This window comes from Branchiostoma floridae, chromosome 5 (genome assembly GCF_000003815.2).
Source record: "Branchiostoma floridae strain S238N-H82 chromosome 5, Bfl_VNyyK, whole genome shotgun sequence".
Taxonomy (NCBI): Eukaryota; Metazoa; Chordata; class Leptocardii; order Amphioxiformes; family Branchiostomatidae; genus Branchiostoma; species Branchiostoma floridae.
Genome location: NC_049983.1, coordinates 1,871,321 through 1,891,593, shown reverse-complemented (window position 1 = coordinate 1,891,593; position 20,273 = coordinate 1,871,321). Strand labels below are relative to the sequence as shown.

Genomic DNA, 20,273 nt, shown 5'->3' with positions numbered 1-20,273 from the left:
AGTCCGTGGAACAACCACACACACAACCGACCTTCCGGACAAACCGATCTACACTTTCCTGGGCATCCCGTACGCAGCGCCACCTGTTGGAGACCTCCGGTACCGCCCTCCCCAGCCTGCCCTCCCGTGGGAGGGGGTCAAGGAGGCCGTGGAGTATGGCTCTTACTGTCCGCAAAATCTTACTTTCTTCAAGGAGCAGGATCATGACTTTCCAGTTGAGTTTGGAGTGAAGTTGACCATAAGCGAGGACTGTCTCACAGTCAACGTCTACACTCCGACAGTAGCAGCAGATTCCGCTTTACCGGTAATTTGTAACAATGTTTCGTCAAAAAATGAAAATACTGAACGTATGCTAACATTTAATGAAAATACTGAACGTACTGTGAATTTTCATCACTTAAAGTTGCGCTTTTCCTACCCTAATTAGTAGTTTTGTTTAAAAGCAAGACGTTGGATTGTGTGGCGTAATCGGCAGCGCTTTGAGTTTGCTCAGTGAAAGGCCATTGACCACTTCTACGCACTGAACTACGCTCACTGTGGCAGCATCTCTTCTCCCTAAGTAAGAAACATCGAGCTTCAGTTCGACTAACTGACTCAATAGCGTAGTTCAGTGCCATGACGTACCACGTAGCGAAAAAAATTCTAGGATTTAGCGAGACGACTTCTACCGTGTAGCGAATAGCCTCCATAGCAGGCTCTCTATGGCCTTTTTTGGCACTTTTGTAGCACCGTTTCCATGCAGGCTCTAAAATGACCGGCTGTCAGGAAAGGCCAACAATCAGCGACCCAGTACAAAAAGAAATGGCCAGCAAAAGTGCCAAAAAAGGCCAAAGGCTGCATTTCAGTATTTCATATGCATATTCTTAACAATGGGAATCATGGGAGAAAGAGGCTGTCAAAATCACATAGGTGGGAGACCTTTTCACCCCCTTTCACTGCATGTAAACAACAGCAAAACACCTAACTTCTAAGGCCTACTACAGCCACAAATATCACTAAAAATCTGTTTTTTCAACATAATATAGAAGCTACAACCCTTACCTATAACATGTACCTCCAAAATCCAAACATATCCCAAGAAAAACAATTTTACAGGCACTTTTCCCAAGCCTACCTAAGCATTCTGTATGGGCTAAAACTGGGTCATCTGCGCAAGTCCGAAAATACCGAAATTTGCCCCATAGAGAGCCTTAGAGTAGCGAAATGGTTTTTACCTTGTCGTGAAACAACTTCTACCATACGTAGTAAAATTACTTCTACTATGTAGCGAAATGGCTTTTACCATGTAGCGAAACGACTTCTTGCATGTAGCGAAAAGACTTCTACCATGTAGTATTTAACGACTTCTACTATTTAGCGAAATGTCTTTTACCATGTAGCGAAACGTCTTCTTCCATGTAGTGAAACGACTTCTTCCATGTAGCGAACGACTTCTTCCATGTAGCGAAACGACTTCTTCCATGTAGTATTTAAAGACTTCTACGACGCAGCGACACGACTTCCACCATGACGTAAAATGGCTATTACCATGTAGTGAAACGACCTAAGACCGTTGTAAACAGAGTATACTTGAATCAGAATTCATCTATACATGATTGTTTAATGTCATATGTCAAACAATTTCATCTCAAGACAAGGAAATTTGATTCTTTAGACTAACTTCTTTAGAATTTTCTTTTCAGGTCTTGCTCTGGATCCATGGAGGAGCCCTAATTGTGGGGATGGGATCACCTCCCGGATGGGAGTCTCTTGCTGCTCACCAAGACGTCGTGGTGGTCTCCTTCAACTACCGTCTCGGTGTGCTGGGTTTCCTCAGTACGGGGGACCAGAGCATGCCAGGAAACTACGGATTCCTGGATCAGGTCAGTGGGTTTTGTTTCGAAAATAGTATACACCTTTCTCACGCGGCGGCCATGATAGATCGAAAATCAGGTCAATGAGGCAAACAGACAAAACTTATTTCTGAAATCAGGTCCCATTTCGTTTTCCCCTAAACAACACATTTTTTTTTATAATACAAGATAGAATGATAAACATTACAAGTAGTGTTATGCACTGAAAGATGTAGCGATTTAGAGTAGTGTAGACTGATCTCATAGTCCCGTAAGAGATGCAAAACAAAAACATAATAATGCAAATTTTTTGATAGGTTTGCAGCAAATCACTTATTGGTAACTTTCCTAATTGGCAAGTTATCATTGGCTGAACTGCTATTCATGATGGACAGTATTTTGTTTGCCACATTGAACTCGTTTTAGATCTATCATGGCCACCGCGTGAGAAAAGTGTATTAGAAAACGTCGACTCCTTCTCGGTATGCTGGGTTTCCTCAGCGCGTGAGACAATTCCAGGATGCTACGGACTCGTGGCTCAGGTCTGTGTGAGTAGTGACACTGATCAAGACATCATCAAGTAAAACCGCACAATATTATTATCAATATCTTAGAAATATAGTATTTCCTTTCTATGAGCGATCGCTGTTGTTGTCCATATCCGGGGAATTCGAAGGCTCTTGCCAACCATCACGTCAGTAGATTGGATTACAAATCTATATTCAAATTAGCAGGTCAAATCACAGGTTAATATCTAAATCAATCTGTTGTCAGACAGCTGCTTTTTGCATACCACTGCGACACCGTGACATAATCGCGATTGTATTTGTGTTTTTATCAGAATGATACTTTACAATACAGATCCGTGCCATGGAATGGGTGAAGGAGAACATCCGAAACTTCGGTGGAGACCCAGAAAGAGTCACCATATTTGGAGAGTCGGCAGGTGGTATCAGTGTCTCCTACCATCTTCTGTCCCCCCTCAGTAAAGGTCTGTTCCAGAGAGCCATCTCACAGAGCGGTACCTGGAAAACATATCCAGTCAACCCTGAGCCACTCGCGGTCACCAAAATGTTTGCAGAAAAGGCCGGTTGCGAGCCGGAGGACACGGCAATCCTAACGGCCTGTCTGAAAGAGAAGTCGGCGGAGGATCTTTTGGTGTCATTCGAAGCCTTGGGAATACCATATCTTGTGCCGGTGGTGGACGGGACATTTCTGACGACAGACCCCATGCATCTGATGCAGAACGGAAACGTCAACACAGCAGACTATCTTCTTGGAATCAACAACCACGAGATGGGATGGATGGCACTCTCCACTTTTCTTGAAGGGGACCCTCGTGTTGGCATATCGCAAGAGGAATTCGTCAAACTAGCATCGATGCTTTATTATGTGAGCATACCATGCGTTAAAATACTATAGTGAGAAGAACTGTTTTTAACGATTATTGAAAGACTGTGACATTTTAAATATTGACACTACATGCAGTATTCGGTGCACCAGTGGATAAACAAAATTTTTCGTGACAAAAACTCATACATAGAATTTTTCTATCTAAAATGTGAATGTGTAGAAGTGACGGGGGGCGCTATAAACTCCTTGCACACTTGACTGCGAGGTCACGTACTCTACGTGAAAGGCTATCTGATTAAAGCTAACATAAATTTGTTAATAGCTCTCTACTGTGTTATGACGCGGCTTTAAACTCGCTATTTATCACAAAAGTAGAACGTTACATTGTGTTTACTTTTGCATTTGTGATATCTCGCGCAGGGTAATCCAAACGTGGACAAAATTGTGGAAACGATCGTCGCTGAGTATCGGCATCCGACCACGCCAGACGACCCGCTCGCAATCCTGTACCAGTTTACACACATGAATGGGGATTCCTTGATTCTAGGTCCTACCATGCTTGTTGCAGAAAAACATGCAGGTAGGTAACATGTGGTTATCTTACTTTAATAGTAAGGTAACTTCTAACTTTCTAATACCAGCTCAAAAAAGAACAAGACACAGCCATGACTTCAAGTATAAGAGTTACCAACCTAGGATTGATTTGTTCAAAAATTCGTATTTTCCCAGAACTATCGTAGAGTGGAATTTGCTATCACCAAGCACAGTAGGGGCATCATCTCTGGATAGTTTTAAAGAACGCTTGCAGATAGATGTGCGAAAGTTAGGTGTGACGCCGGGGTCCTTCGGTGTAATATAACCAGCTGCTGCCGCGCCGAGTGCCTGCGAAGCTGGTGTGTTACGCCGAATGGCGCTTATACCGGCTATATAGATACAGATACAGATACAGATAGTACTACAGTAACTCACTCTCATGGCAGGGCGTTGTCACTCTTTCTGAGGAACCACTCACTTGAACTGCTCCATCCAGACTCTTCTGCATCTACTACTACTGAAACAGTTCATTGCATTTTCTGTGTACAAGTTTCATTTATCTTTCAAGCCTGCCAGATATACAGCTTGTACTGTTACGTACAGCATCATTCCTTCAGTATAAATCAGCAGCGGTAAAGTTACACTATAATGCGGTTTACCGGGCACGCAAAGAGGCAAACAAACATATCCAGCAATATTCCCCAGTCAGTGGGATCGATAAAAATGTTTTTGTTTTTTATCTTATATTCCTTCATTTTTTATGCAACTTCAAGCCAAACTGTCCCCAGGCAAAGAAAAGCAACTTATGATGATAATAAAATTCAAGCAACGGCAGTACAGATGATACAGATATCGTAGCAGACGTATTTTCATCATTTTTGTATGAATGTTACCTGTATTTGCCAAATAGATTCGGGATCTGCAGTATACTTTTTATGTTGATAGCGTAGAAACCTATCTGACAAAGTCCCGTTTTTTTATTGTCAAAATACAATCGACTCGGCCTATTTCTCATACCGCTAAATGTCAGCTGCAAAGGTCACAAAGAAATTGCCGATAACCTTCTAGAAAATGTCTTCCAGCTGTATACATGGAAACGAGGCTGTTCCCCAAAGTATGCATGGGATTCCCCGGGGATTATCGAGAATAGGCGGATATAATCGAAGTTGACCCGAGAGAGCCCCGAAGTGGCACGACCGTGGCCGATCGTCTTTTTACGGAAAGCCAGGACCGTGGCCGATTGTCTTTTACGGGTTAATGCTGTTGACGCTGTTGAATTTTTTATGACAGATGCCGGCACACGTGTCTTTCTCTACGAGAACCAGTACCGACCTTCCATCCACCCGACCAGACCCGACTGGGTGGGGTGTGACCATGCTGACGACCTGTTCATGATTATGGGGCTACCGTTCCTCGAAGGACCGGTCGAACCCCATCAATACACGAAAGAAGACGAGAAATTCAGTCTCACTTTCATGGCGTACTGGGCAAACTTCGCACGAACTGGGTAAAATTAAGTCACTCCTGGTACCAGAATACATACACATACTATTATAATAGTTTTTATAAATTAAAGTTTGTTATTGATTGTTATTCTTCCTATTTCAAATTCCATTTTTATTGTAGGCAGGGTTAGCCCCTTGTAATAGCCATAGGCTAGTTGGGTAGCCCTGGCTTTGCGTGCTGAACAGCTAAACCAATCTATAAATTAAATAAATAGTACAATCTTTGCTGTAAATTCATGCCCAAGGGCTAATTATAATTGCAGACAAAGAAAAGTAGGGGTATACATAATTGTATACTTAACAGAGAAGGAAAATCAGATCTATAGATAAATCAAAATAGAAATAATGTCTAATCTAAATCTAATTCTACTTAAGCTATTTGATGGGTTTGACTTCTTTTCCGTATGCAGGTGAATTGTCCAACATTTTTATAAAAAGGGGCTGGAGGACTTAAGCTAGAAGATTGTTTTTTGTTGATCGGTAAGGTGAGAAAACCCTAAAGACAGTTCGAATTTTTTACAAAGGGAGTTTGGGGTTACTTTACCCCTGCGAGTTGTAGTCTGTAATACATATGTAAAAGCTAGACATAAGTAGCAGAAAGCAACGTCATTTTAGACTTGATGTCTTGGTTACATCTTTTCATTTCGTGCTATTTTTCACATTCTTCGTACTGCACTCTGAGGTTCCTCTTAATTTGACGGGTTTTGTTTTTCAGAGACCCGTCTGACTCCACCGGCAGCCCCACTGACAGCCCCTCCCTGCCGACCTGGCCTCAGTACACACCTGGCAACCCGGTCTACATGAAGTTGGACGTGGCGCCGATCACTGGCGTTGGGCTCAAGCCGGAGAAAGCAAAACTTTGGAACGAAATCATTCCTGATTTGGCTGCCGCAGGTAAAATAAAAACACTATCGAATATTAGTTTCCGAAAATAGTTTCATCAGGTTGGTAGATCATAGGACTTAAGAGTTTTCTTTAACACAACCAGTTTATCTCACCTGCTGATGTTTCGATGTCTGTCAGACATCTTCCTCAGAGCTTCTAACTGGAGTTCTGCTTCTCGACGCTATATATAGGTAGCGCTTTTGTGGCGAGAACACTATCACAAACGTGGCTAAGCATGTACCTTCCAGCTGGATTAAAAAGGCAGTCTGGATAAGGACGTCCACCCCAGTGGTGAACTGGGACGAAGGGGGGTACAAGCTCAGCCAAGTTTGGGATAGTGTTCTCGCCGCAAAAGCACCACCTACATCGGCTACATATAGCGACTTCACTTAGAAGCTCTGAGGAAGATGTCTGACAGACATCGAAACGTCAGCAGGTGTGAAAAACTGGTTGTGTAAAAGAAAACTCTTATGTCCGAATATTAGTTTTGTTTAACGTTTGAAATCTTTCCTGGTGACGTCTTCGGCGTATAGAACGGTGACCCTCTTCGTTCTTATAGCCTCTTGACCCCTGATTTATTTAAAGCGGTTAGCACTACAGCATCGGGATTATCATTAAGGGTACCATATATTTTCAACAAGTGTTGTTGTGATGATTTATCAATATTGATGAATTCAAACGCATCAAAACAACAAGAACGTCAAAAGTTCTTGTTTCAAGTTAACTGTTTTAGATTTATCTCAACTAGGTGCTTCAGCCGGTAAGAATGACGGTCCAGTTGTGTCCACGTTGACTGGACAAGTCCGTGGAACCACCACACACACAACAGACCTTCCCGACAAGCCGATCTACGCTTTCCTGGGCATCCCTTACGCAGCGCCACCTGTTGGAGACCACCGGTACCACCCACCCCAGCCTGCCCTCCCGTGGGAGGGGGTCAGGGAGGCCGTGGAGTATGGTCCTTACTGTCCGCAAAATTCAACAACCTACAACGGGCTGGACTTCCCTATTAAGTATGAAACGGCTGGGAAAACGAGCGAGGACTGTCTGACTCTGAACGTCTTCACACCGACTGTAGCAGCGGACTCTGCCTTGCCGGTAAGCCATCATTCTCCTACGCAGAGACATCCAACGGCACCAGCAAACCGCCTCTTGTCTGTACTCTGCTATCTCAACCGCCACCATCAGTTCCTGTGGGCGTCGCCACAAAGCATCTGTCAGCCAATCAGAGAATGGACCTTTTAGTTTTCAAAAGGGATCTCGCATATATAAGGGAAGCTCATTATGTTCATAAGCAGGGTGGTCAGGAACTGATGGTGACGGTTGAAAGAGCAGAGTACGAACAAGAGGCGGTTAGCTACCGCCGTTGGATGTCTCTGCGGAGAAAAATGACGAGCCCTATGATTCAAGTGCTTTCGTCAACAATGACACTAAGACACTAATGTCATCATAATTATAAGCAACAAAAGTCTTAAGTACAAAAATATTTAGAGCTTTTGTAGATTTCATGCAATTGACGAATACATAAACATAATTTATGCATGGCGTTGTTCATTATTAACTAATGTACCCATGTCACAATTATAAAATTTCTATCATTAATCATTACATGGTTTTGCAATTTATGCATATATTATGCAAATCAGTTCCTCATTACCATACTTCATTCCAGCTATCATAATTAAAATGTGTTACGTTTGTTGAAGTCAAGTTATCAAAAACAATGGAATTATACAATTTCCTCATTAATTATGCAAATTAAGCCCTAATTTGTATAACATGTATATCATTATGAAAATCTTTGCCTAAGCTACCTGCATTCCTATAATGCAGGCAATCCGTCGTTCCTTTCTGCAGTTATCCTCTTTGGAGTGTCTTGACAAAAATGCCCCTGCAGTGCCACAATTAAATGTTAGGGTCTAAAACTAGCCCCACTTTGTCATGGCACTAAAAGCTATCTACCACCTAAATGTCAAGACCATAGCATGTCTAGAACAAGAGGTACATTGAAAAAACTGCTATGATAGAATATTCTCATCAATTATGTAAATGTACTTGTATTTTGCATAATTAGTATCTTATATTGTACAACATTGTCTAAGGTACCTTGACTTGACTTGACTTGACGCTAGGGGACCCAAACTTATGTCATTTTTTCCTGGGCACAAGAGCTATCTAATTCTTAAAAATCGTGACCAAAGCATGTTCAGATCACCGAGATAGCAAAACCGGAAGTTGCGCTGCAGTACCAAGGGAAGCCGCTAGGGGGGCCAACATCTAATCAATTCTAGCTTTCATCACAAACTAACAACACACCAAGTATGAAACCAAATCACCCAACCGTTCTTGAGTCTATATTTGATATCTGCTATCCAATTATAAAAGTTAATAAGTGTTATATTTATTGAAGTCCAGTTATTGCAAACAATGGAATTATACAATTTTCTGATTAACTAGTCAAATTAAGTCCTCATTAGCATAACATGCATATCATTATAAACATCTTTGCCCACGCTACCCGCATGCCTAAAATGATGCCAATCCGTCAATCCTTTCTGCAGTTATCCTCTTTGGTCTGTCTTGACAAAAACGCCCCTGCAGTTCCAAAATTAAATGTTAGGGGGCTGAAACCTGCCCCACTTTGTCATGACACTCCAGCTATCTACAAGACAAATGTCAAGACCATGTCATGTTTGGGACAAGAGATACATAGAAAAAATTCTATTATAGAATATTCTCATTAATTATGCAAATGTACCTCTATTTTGAATAATTATTATTTCAGAACATTTTCTAAGGTATCTACATACCAAAAATCATGAAAATTCGTTGTTCCCTTCTTAAGTTATCGTCTTCAGAAGTTTTTGACAAAAATACCCCTGCTATCCCTAAACTAGTCGCTAGGGGGCCCAAGCTTATGTCACTTCTTCTTGAGCACAAGGGCTATCTAATACTTAAAATTCGTGACCATAGCTTGTTCGGAACACGAGATAGCAAACCCGGAAGTTGCACTGCAGAACCAAGGGAAGCCACTAGAGGGCCCAAAATCTAATTATTTTCAGCTTTCATCACACACTACCAACACACCAAGTATAAAACCAATTTACCCAGCCGTTCTTGAGTTATCTTGTTTACACACACACACACAGACACACAAACAGACAGACTAACGCAGGGTAAAATATAACTTCCTTGACATTTCATGGAGGTAAATATAACCTCCATGACATTTCATGGAGGTAATAAAAGCCCTCTGATCGTATTGGACATCTATTCCTACACATCATATAATTTCAGTTTTTCACTCGAAGCTTTATCCAGTAGATATAGAAACCGACCTTGCCTTATTAAACCATATTCACTTCAGGGTGAATCATTAACCATATATTGACCAACGGCATATCTCCATGTTCCACATATCATCAGTTAAATCAGCAGGACTTACGTCCATCTGCATCAATACAAAATTATCAAAGATGTAGTTCACTAGTAAATACATGATAATATTTGATCAAGAAATTACTGCACTTAAACAGTACACGGATTCGTCAAGTGTATTCATACTTCAAAATAGTTTCATCAGGTTGGTAAAATACAGGATATGGGAGAATTTTTTACGCAACCAACAGGTACTTACATTCCTTACGTATCGATGTCTCTCAGACACCTTCGCCAGAGCTTCTAACTGGAGTTCTGCTTCTCATCGCTATATGTAGGTGGGTTTTTTGTGAGTGATTAACCGGGACGAGAGGGGATACAAGCTTAGCCACGTTTGGGATTGTTTCCTCACAGCGAAAGCGCCACCTACATCGGCTACAAATAGCAGAACTCCAGTTATTAGAAGCTCTGACAAAGGTGTCTGAGAGACATGGAAACGTAAGCAATGTAAGCACCTGCTGGTTGTGTAAAAAGAATTCTCCTATATCCTGTATTCATACTCTCCGTAGGTTTTACTTTGGATCCATGGAGGATCCCTGTACCTCGGCATGGGTGCTCCTCCTGGATTGGAGTCTCTTGCTGCTCACCAAGACGTCGTCGTGGTCTCCTTCAACTACCGTCTCGGTGTGCTGGGCTTCCTCAGTACGGGGGACGTGAACATGCCAGGAAACTACGGATTCCTGGATCAGGTCAGTGGGTTTTTGATCAAAAGTAGTTTAGGTAAAGCTAAGGGCACAGCCGTCGTACGTGCAATTTGTCCGTACGTTTTTGGAGTGGCCACGTCCGCCACGTATTTCTGAAAACGTTCAGGCTGTGCAGGGCAGGCGCTTCGCCCGTACTGGCACGTACGGGGGGCGAATTCGCAGCCCGATATCACACAACATTTTGCCTGAACGTAAAGTTCTACGGCGTGTCTGCGTGCTGCAAAATCCGTCGGATTCCCTACGAGTTCTTACGGAGGCGGTACTTACCACTAACGGATCCCCAAAGATTGCCCAAGTTTTGGCACGTAGACAGCACGTATTTGCACGTACGGTGGGTTGTGCCCTTAGCTTAACGAAATCGCCGATGAGGGTAGTGCTGCCAGCTTTACGGTATAACACGCTACCTCAGCGCCAAAAGCTATGGCGATCCGTCATTCTTGAGTTATTTGCGTTTAAGGTCTCCAAAAAACATCCCCTGCAGTTAAAAAAGATACCTAGATGGCCCAACCTACACAACTAAACTATTTAACAATCAACAAACAGCTGCAGCATTTCTAGAACACGAGATTATAGAGTAGAGTTCTTTCTACCAAGTTTTACAGTCAATCGTACAAAGGCAGTTAGCCTTGTAGGAGTTTAAAGCGCCAGTGGGAGTCGAATACTCCACCGAACATATTCCTTTGTAGGGAAATGGACCTTTTTTTTTCCAATATCGACCATTCACAAGTTTTCACATACCGAATCAGGTCCTTGTTCAGGACCTGGACCTGATCCTCTGGACCTGAACCGGACCTAGACCTGAATTTTCTGTACCGGTACCCACCCCTACTGTCCACAAAGAGAAACACAAAAACATAAAGGACACCGGAACTTATAAGCTTTTTGGGGAAGGTGGTAAATATAATAACTATTGTCGATTGATGATACTGCCTATTGGTAAGAAGTATGTTTATGGAATAGATCCGTGCCATGGAATGGGTGAAGGAGAACATCCGAAACTTCGGTGGAGACCCAGAAAGAGTCACCATATTTGGAGAGTCAGCAGGCGGGGAAAGTGTGGCCTGTCACCTGCTGTCGCCCCTCAGTAAAGGTCTGTTCCAAAGAGCCATCTCACAGAGCGGCGTGTGCCAGACTTTCCCGATCCCACCACAGACCATTGCTCTGATGGTCGGAGAGGCAGCAGGCTGTGAGACGGAGGACATGGCTGCCTTGGTGACCTGTCTTAAAGGTACGCAGTGTAGAATAATAAAAATGTTTTAATTTTATTCCAATTTCTTTTTATGATATGTTATACCTGCCCTATCGCATTGGACTACAATAGCCAGAGAATAGAAATTTTACATCTGTTGTTAAACAACGCCGATTTCTCCTTGCCGGCCATGTGGCTCGTAGTATGGGGCCAGCCGGAAAACTCTTGTTCTGGACACCTGTTTTCTGTAAGAAACGTGTTGGTCGCCCAAGGCTAACTTTGAAGAAATTTATTGAGTCAGAAACTGGTCTAGAGGGCCTGAAACTTCTCACAGCGATAAAAGACAAACTGTTCTGGAAGTCAAACTTTACTTGCTGCACCTCATAGAGGATGATTGATGATGATGATGGAAATGTGATATTTTATTGCATCATAGAAAACCTGCAAGTTTGCTTACATCCTACTATGGTGTATATTTATTTGTATCACAAATCATGGTGGAATCACAGTGTGAATTATATTTGTGGCAGTTGGAAATGTCAAGAATATGAACGAAATCTGTATGTCACTGTTATTGTTAAATACGATGATATCGCCACCCAGAATATTTCTGCCACAAAAAAATGTTACTTATTTTCCGTTAAAGAGACGTCAGTTGGGGAACTGTTGGAGGTACACGACGTCTTACAGCAGACGGTGGGTGAAATCCCCTTCATGCCGGTCGTGGATGGGCACTTCTTGACGGCCGAACCTAAAGAGCTACTAAAGGAAGGGGAAGTTAGCATGGTAGATTATCTTGTTGGATTCAACAACCACGAGTTCGGATGGTTGTTCCTGCCGTATCTAGACCTGACTGCAGGAGACCTTCGTGACGGACTGTCCCATGATGACTTTGCTCTGAAGGTCATGCAAGGTATAGAGTACAAGTACCCAGTGAGTATCCAATTTTGTTTAGTGCTTTTCACGTTGGTTTATACGAAGAACTTTTGGCCATGCATGTTGATTGGGTCATATGGATGACGCGCTTGCACCCGTTTTCGTCAGTTAAAAAGAAAACGTCTTCGAACACACTTTTGAAAAATCGTACAAAGCGGTTGAAAATGGGCAAATATGTGCCGTAAATTGCAAAACTAATCGGAACACGAATACTAGAATTTAGATCATGATTTACCTGTTCTCAATCACTTCATGTATTTAATTTTGTTCACTTGCAGATAGCCCCATGGGCATGAATTTGCAATAAAACTTTTTACTAATATTAAAAGTTTAAAAAAAGGTGGAAAGGAATAAAATTAAGAATCTATCGTTGTGTGTGTTCAGTCATTTGTTCAACCTTCCTGGCCACTTAAATTTCATAATAAAGGGAGCCTTTTTTTCTTGTATGCTCCCATCCGTTTTGGGATTCAACTTGTAGTTGTGTATTTATAAAAAAAAATTCTTTCCAGTCATACACCAACTTCATGTAACTATTTACGGATGTGGAAATACTATTGATTATGTCATAATAGTTTTGAAACAGCATAAGAGTATTATCTCATCGCAAAGCATGTTTTTTATGTGATTGTAATTTCCTGATATTTTACAGGGGAATCCAAACGCAATGGAAATTGCAGAAGCCATCATCAAAGAGTATCGTAATCCGACCAGCCCTGACGATCCTTTGGCCATCCTGTACCAGTTAACCCAGATGTGGGGGGATCTTGCAGTAAATGCGCCGACCGTTTCGTTTGCTGATTATCACGTTGGTAAGGTTCTTTTTAATCAGTGTTTTCATGGATTCAATCTAGCAGGCGCAGATCCAAGGTGAAAACCGCAGTGAAACGCAAACAAAACACGTCTGGAGCATTTAAGCAAACCAGCGTACAGAGTGAGTACACGTATGGACATGTACAAAGCATTGCCTTAGCCTCCGTTTCAGTCTTCGAACGGGGTTGGTTTTTATTTTAGTGTGTGTGTGGGGGGGGGGGGCTTGGTTCGCAATCTTCAACGTTTTGGCGAGGATGGGAGTTTGCTGTGGAAGGGAGTTTGCCGTGATAGCGAGTCTTTGCCCCGTCCGTTCCCGGCACAAGAGAAGCAAACGTTGAAAATCGCGAACCAATGACGCCCCCCCCCCTAAAAAAAAAAAAAGCCCCGTTCGAAGATTGCAACGGAGGCTAGCATTGTCTAGACATGCAATAACTGTGTACAAGTTAGGGGCCGTCACATGTGCAATCCTTGAACAGGCTAATACTTTTAATGTCTTTTTTTACACTCTAGTGTTGTCAAAACGGAAAACTATGTACGATTGACTTGTGATCCAGATAACGTTATGGTTTTCTTTCATTAATTCATTGAGCATCTTCAAGTCGATTCTTTGACATCTCTTTTCCCTTTCCCTCTATTTGGACAGATCATTGGAATTTTGTTTGTCTATAGACAGCGCTACTAATAATACTGTGTGTAAATTAAGAAAACATGAATGAACAAGTATGAAGTAAGTCCTTGCGTGCATTTTGATTTTCAGCCGCTGGGGGGCGTCTCTACTTCTATGAGAACCTGTATCGGCCCTCTATCTACCCGAACAGACCCGAGTGGGTGGGATGTGATCATTGCGACGATCTCTTCATGGTTTGGGGACTGCCGTTCATCAAATTTCCGGAACCTCCCATAGATTATAAGAGAGAAGACGAGAAAGTCAGCTTGATCATGATGGCGTACTGGGCAAACTTCGCACGAACCGGGTAAGCATTTGACCATTCTATACACCTTTCTCACGTGGCGGCCATGATAGATCTAAAACGAGTTTAGTGCGGCAAACAAAATACTGTCCATCATGATTAGCAGTTCAACCAATGATAGCATGGAAATTAGGAAATTGACCAATAGCAGAATGGCTGCATGTCCGTCAAATATTTGCATTATTATGTTTTTATTTTGCATCTATGGGATCAGTATGCGAGTCTAAATTGCTACATATTTCGCAGCATAACACTAGTTATAATATTTGTTACTTGTTCTTATATTGTAAAAATTTGTGTGGTCTGGTGTAAAACTAAATGGGAGCTGATTTTAGAAACAAGTTTTGTCTGTTTGCTTCATTGACCTCATCTTCAATCTACCATGGCCGCCGCGTGAGAAAGGTTTATACGTAGCCTAGACATTCGAACATGCTACCGCTACGCCACGCGGTCACCACAACGAACCGGTACAGAAAATCCAGGTCTAGATCCGGTTCAGGTCCAGAGGATTAGGTCCAGGTTTGGGCCTGAACCCGGACCTAATTCAGCATGAGAAAACATGTGAATGGATGATACGCAAAACAATGGTCCATTTTGCTACAAAGAAGTATGTTTTGTGGACTTTTTGACTCCCACTAGTGTTCTAAAATCCTGCAAGAGTAACTGCCTCTGTATGATTGCCAATAAAACTTTGTAGAAATGACTATAAGCTGTACTATGCTTCGCTCTTGTTATTTCCTTCGACAGGTAAGCCCCATAAAGTGTGAATTCCTGATCATGTAATCTGTTTATCTTCTAATATCCGGTCTACGGAATTTTTTAGGTTCGGGTTTAAAGGACCGGTCGAATAAGAAAGCCCTATTAGACATAGATAGCGCAGCAGACAATGGTATTTAGGGCGGGGTCACATTCGCCGCAGGCCGTCGTACGGTAACAGGTTGTTTCGCAACAATGTCAGTTCGCAACCGTCAGTTCGCAACAAAATACAAGTCGTTGCGCAACATTTTAATGTTACTTATCTTGATAGCCTAATAGTATTAGAAACCATATTCCCAACACAATTATACCCCTACCGCGTAAAAAAATCTTACCGGGTGCAGAAGGAGTATAATTGTGTTAGGAATACGATTTCTAATAATAGTAGAATATCAAGAGTAATAACATTCAAATGTAGCGAAACGACTTGTACCTTGTTGCGAAAAGACTTGCCTTGTTGCGAACTGATGGTGACGGTTGCGAACGGACATTGTTGCGAAACAACCTGTAACCCGTCGTACGATTGTGATGTCGCAGAAATTCTAGCAGGCTGTGACAGAACAAACCACTGCCAGGTATCTACGACATGTACTGCTTTTTCGACAAGAGAACTAAATTTGTCACGACACCTACCCGACTATCTCAAAAAGCTATTACTGTTTGTGATCGTACTTCGGTTGTACGACGATTGTGACCACACTCGTAGCGACAGGCATGTAAAGTTGATTTCTTTCGATAGCGTGCTATCTTTAAAGTTTCGGAGCTTAACTGATTTCACTAATGTAAGTTCATCTGTGACGGTAATCAATATCAAAATACTCGAACAGTCTTCTTCGTTTCACAACCTCTTTTTATTCTTCTGCAGACGTTTCGGTGACTGTCTGTCACCTTCATCAGTGCAAAATGAAATATACTAACGTTACTCGGTGCGATATGACCTATTAGGTGCAAATCGAACTAAACCTATTGTGACGTAATTACTTGACATGGAATGTTCTCGAACGTGATACGTTAATCATCCTTGCCACTTTGTGACGTATGGCAAGGATGCGGTCCCAAACATGGCTAAGTTTATACCCCCCTTCGTCTCTATTCATTGCTGCTGTAGACTTTCTGTAACGAGTAACGTTAGTATATTTCATTTTGCACTGATGAAGGTGACAGACAGTCACCGAAACGTCTGCAGAAGAATAAAAAGAGGTTGTGAAACGAAGAAGACTGTTCGATTGATCTACCAACCTGATGAAACTATTTACGGAATATCAAAATACTATTTTGCACTTCAGGTCCGTGCACAAAATAAAGCGCTTATACCCCTGTCACATTATCCACGATCTTCGGGCGTATCGATAGAAGATCGGGCATATTTAATATCGACAGAGGGTTGCGCGTTTTTTCCACCTGAAAACCGTCCCTGTCACATATAAGCCGTACTTTTAATATTCAATTGTTGTGCAATAAAGTTATAAGTATAAGCGAGGCTCGGGCGATTGCCGCAGAATAGTCGTCCAATCGATTTTCGTCAAATGTGACAGGGTTATTACCAACAAACTTTCGATCAGTCCTCTGATCCTTTCAAGTTGAAGACGGGGGCCGATACCGACTTCAAAGCACCTTTGACCCATTGCTGACGTCATTCTTCCTGTCCGGTTGTGTGACATAGACTAAGGCTTTGTGTAATTACAACTTGAAAGGCTCAGAGGACTGATCGAAAGCTTGTTGGTAAGCGCTTTATTTCATGCAAGGATTTAAAGTGTAAAATTGCACCATAATTTCCACTGATGTGTTTGAATCTGTTCCAGCGACCCTTCCGACTCCACCGGCGGCCCCACTGACAGCCCCTCCCTGCCGACCTGGCCTCAGTACACACCTGGCAACCCGGTCTACATGAAGCTGGACGTGGTGCCGATCACTGGCTCGAAATTCAAACCAGAGAAGATGAAGCTCTGGAACGAAGTCATTCCCCAACTAGCTGCAATGAGAAAAGACGAGCTTTGATGTCATCAAGGAAATATATCAGTCTTCAGTCTAAGCGTTTTCATATAATCAGTTTTCATATGAATCAGGTTCTATAATCTTTGTTATAAATTGGAGTATAGTTTGGCATTACGTAACCTTCTTTGTAGTCTCTCCGGGTAGGATTCTCTTGGAGCTTCTAATGTTTAGGCCAGGAGTTTATAGCAAATATATGAAAATGTTGTAGCTTCGAAACAAACATTCTAAAATAGTATATTATTCTTGCTGTAAGTGAAAGGCGTCTTTCTTGTAATCAATTGTGTTGTGGGCTGATAATATTAGTATGGAAACCGGCGCAGTTCATGTGTTTTGTGCAGTTGTATTCATCGTAAATTCGTCTCCACTTACGGTAAGTGTTTAAAGAATATAGTTACATGTTCTTTTATTTGCTTCTAGAATACAGTACGAATTCCCAGGAGTAGAAAAGAATTTCGCAGGGTTTTGTGTTTTTTTTTAATTTTATTAAAAACTAATTACTATAATAATAAGTGAATTGGCTCTTTTGTGTAGGTGTCTTTACCTTTATGCAAACATTTACCGATAGGAAAGTTTAATAATTGACTGACACATTCATGCATTACAAACCGTCTAAAACTGAAGTTTAGCATTTTTATTCATGTAATAGGAGAGATATTGATTATAAGTGCATTGAATTTCATTAAACACATCGGATGGTATTTTTTTGTTAAAGGATGTTTTATTATTACTCAGTGTTATCAACATGGCAGTATGAATAGTACCAGACATAGAATTATTATTACAACACCTGTGCCTGACGTGTAGACAAAATGACGTCATCCTAAAACAATTGCTAGTAGGGCTGGGTACAAAACCTGTTTTTCTTATTGGACCGGTCCGGAAAAACAGGACCTGAAAAAAAATTTGGTGTTGGACCTATTGGAAAATGAATAGATTATATGATCGGGGCATTCACACTTTTTGGGGCTTACCGGTCGAAGAAAATAACATGAGTGAAGTAGCGTTGAGTCTATAGTAACTTCTACCAAGTTTTACAGCTAATCGTACAGACACGTTTAGCCTTGTAGGGTTTAAAACGCCAGTTGGAGTCGAATACTCCACAAACAGATTTCTTCCTAGTGAAATGGACCATTGTTTTGAATTTTGTCCTTTCACAAGTTTTCACATACTGAATCAGGTCCAGGTTCAGGTCTGGACCTTGACCTGATCCTCTGGACCTGAACCGGACCTGGACCTAAAGTTTCTGTACCGGTACCGAGCGCTAATTGCTAGGGTCAAGGTCTCAGAATGAACCATTGTCGGGTTTCATGACACTTGTCGACTGACAGATAAAGGGACGAATGTCGTCACCATTGAAGTAGACAATTATGACATTCGTGGCATTGTGTCCTGCGTAGCTTGTAGAGTGATTGGCTCGTAATCTAGAGGTCCCGAGTTCGACACTGGCCTTGCCCTCGACGTTGTGCCCTTTGGAAAGGCACTTAACACGATCCTCCTCACTTCATTCAGGTGTAAGAATGGGCACCTGACTTTGGTCGGGGAGGTAAAAAAGTCTACATTTACCTGCTGTCTGTGGCACTGTTAATGTAAGTTACTAACTTGAGTGCAGTGCCACATTGTCCTCGTCTGTCCAAAAGTAAAATAGAAAAAAACTAGTTCCACGACCACATACCTTCGCTAAATGGTTTAAATCTTTTCGAGTGGTGTGTCTATAAATTTTTCCATTTCATTACAGTCAAACCTGTATTAGCGGCCACGTTGGCCACGGCCACACAATTTTCGGTCCCGTAGGCACAGAAACACTGCCAATCGATACCACGCAGCTGCCGTATGTCACCCAGTGTCATGTTTACAATCGTAGCTTGCGAGGCTTCTGAGTTGACAAGGTCATTTTGGCTGTAGCGGAAAGTACGCGTGCCTTGAACGTTTGACTGTCTTTGTCGGAAAATGTACCAGCATTCAGCATGGCAATATCAATAACTTTTGGGAAATTTGACTTTAATTGGCAAGGTTTTAAAACATTTAAGACAATGTTACTTGGTGAGAAAGATCAGTGGGAACTGAAATCATGTGTCAGTTGTTACGGATATCCGGAAAATGCTATATATCGTATCTGATACAGTGGCGCTTATGCAGGAAAATACTCTATTCGGACTAATTCCAAACATATCAAAGCGATTAGAGATATACTGACTGTTGTGTCCGAACTCAACACTTTAACACAGAATGATTGGCTGATTATAACAATATTGTATGGAAATTTTGACGGTATGTAGGTAAAGATGTGAATACATTTTTCTTTGTTCCTAACCCACTGTACTGGTGTTTTATGCCATTATCATATGCTGCAACTGTGTTGATTTTTAAGGCTAAAGGTTATACAAACAACAAACTACTAGTATGTGACCCTTGTTGTTTGTTGGGCAATGGAGGGAGTCACACTGGTGCTTTGTGAGGATTCAAAGCTTAACATTTGAGGATATCGCAGGGAGACTCAGCAGCTACTAGTTTCCTGAGAAGAAAAATTTAGAAATTCATGACTCTGTTAGCTTGCAATCGGAAGGACAACCGCTTTGTTAAAATGAGCTTGTGTTACAGGTTGTATAAGTCCTTCTATTTGTTTTTGCTATAATTCTTTCTGCGCAAACCCCTAAAGAGCCCCAAAGTGTCAGTTACCTCTCATGAAAGGAAATGTTACACTGCACTGTTTATAGTGAGTCTCTCAGTTAACCAAAACACTAACCAGGAGGGCCCATTACACGTCTTACAGAAGAGAGCACCCGAACCGTACAGATTAAGAGACCATGTCTGAGAAGGGAAGAATCGTCCTCTCCGGTACTAGCGTAGACGCAGAAGTCCCACGACAAAAGTGCTGTTGGGTCGCCTTCCTGTCACTGTGTTTGTTGACTGTCAATAGTATTGTGTGCATACACCTTGCTAGAAGGTTGGCGTACGTGGAAGGACAACTCGCCAAGCAGACTGTTTCCGCCGGCGACGAAACTACCACAGAAGTGAGGTTTGGGTACCAGACAGACACAGACATGTCTGGTGGAGTGACGGGGTATCCGGGAACAGTCGCAGGCATCAACATGAAACAAAACGTACGTAGCTGTTTGATAAAGACCCATCATAGTCACAAAAGCCATCCCTGCTATCAAACATCCGACTGTTATTACAGCAAATGTACTGTACAATACTTTTGCTACGTAATTAGAAATGATTGAGTTGTTACATTGCAACGACTTACAACCCGATGACCTTCGATACATACTACTATTACTACTACTGTCAGTCAGCCTATGCAGACTATGACACTACACAAGGACAATGACAATGGCAATGTAGACTAGAATGCAAAATATGAC

At 42.0% G+C, this 20,273-nt stretch overlaps 2 protein-coding genes across 2 annotated transcripts in view; both read left to right on the top strand.

The window, feature by feature from the left end:
* Window positions 1–17,557, top strand: part of LOC118415494 (liver carboxylesterase-like) — a 19,138-nt gene extending 1,581 nt beyond the window's left edge. Inside the window, exons 2-14 of the mRNA XM_035820153.1 lie at window positions 3–304; window positions 1,683–1,862; window positions 2,694–3,224; window positions 3,606–3,765; window positions 5,010–5,226; window positions 5,940–6,118; window positions 6,858–7,207; window positions 10,057–10,236; window positions 11,212–11,479; window positions 12,087–12,373; window positions 13,026–13,185; window positions 13,944–14,160; window positions 16,716–17,557. Coding sequence (XP_035676046.1) covers window positions 3–304; window positions 1,683–1,862; window positions 2,694–3,224; window positions 3,606–3,765; window positions 5,010–5,226; window positions 5,940–6,118; window positions 6,858–7,207; window positions 10,057–10,236; window positions 11,212–11,479; window positions 12,087–12,373; window positions 13,026–13,185; window positions 13,944–14,160; window positions 16,716–16,911 — 3,227 coding nt within the window. The 3' untranslated portion in view covers window positions 16,912–17,557. The remainder of the gene's footprint in view (window positions 1–2; window positions 305–1,682; window positions 1,863–2,693; window positions 3,225–3,605; window positions 3,766–5,009; window positions 5,227–5,939; window positions 6,119–6,857; window positions 7,208–10,056; window positions 10,237–11,211; window positions 11,480–12,086; window positions 12,374–13,025; window positions 13,186–13,943; window positions 14,161–16,715) is intronic.
* A 2,155-nt stretch (window positions 17,558–19,712) lies between these two features.
* The window catches only part of LOC118415493, a 9,093-nt gene continuing 8,532 nt past the window's right edge, over window positions 19,713–20,273 (top strand). The window contains exon 1 of the mRNA XM_035820152.1: window positions 19,713–19,989. Coding sequence (XP_035676045.1) covers window positions 19,713–19,989 — 277 coding nt within the window. The remainder of the gene's footprint in view (window positions 19,990–20,273) is intronic.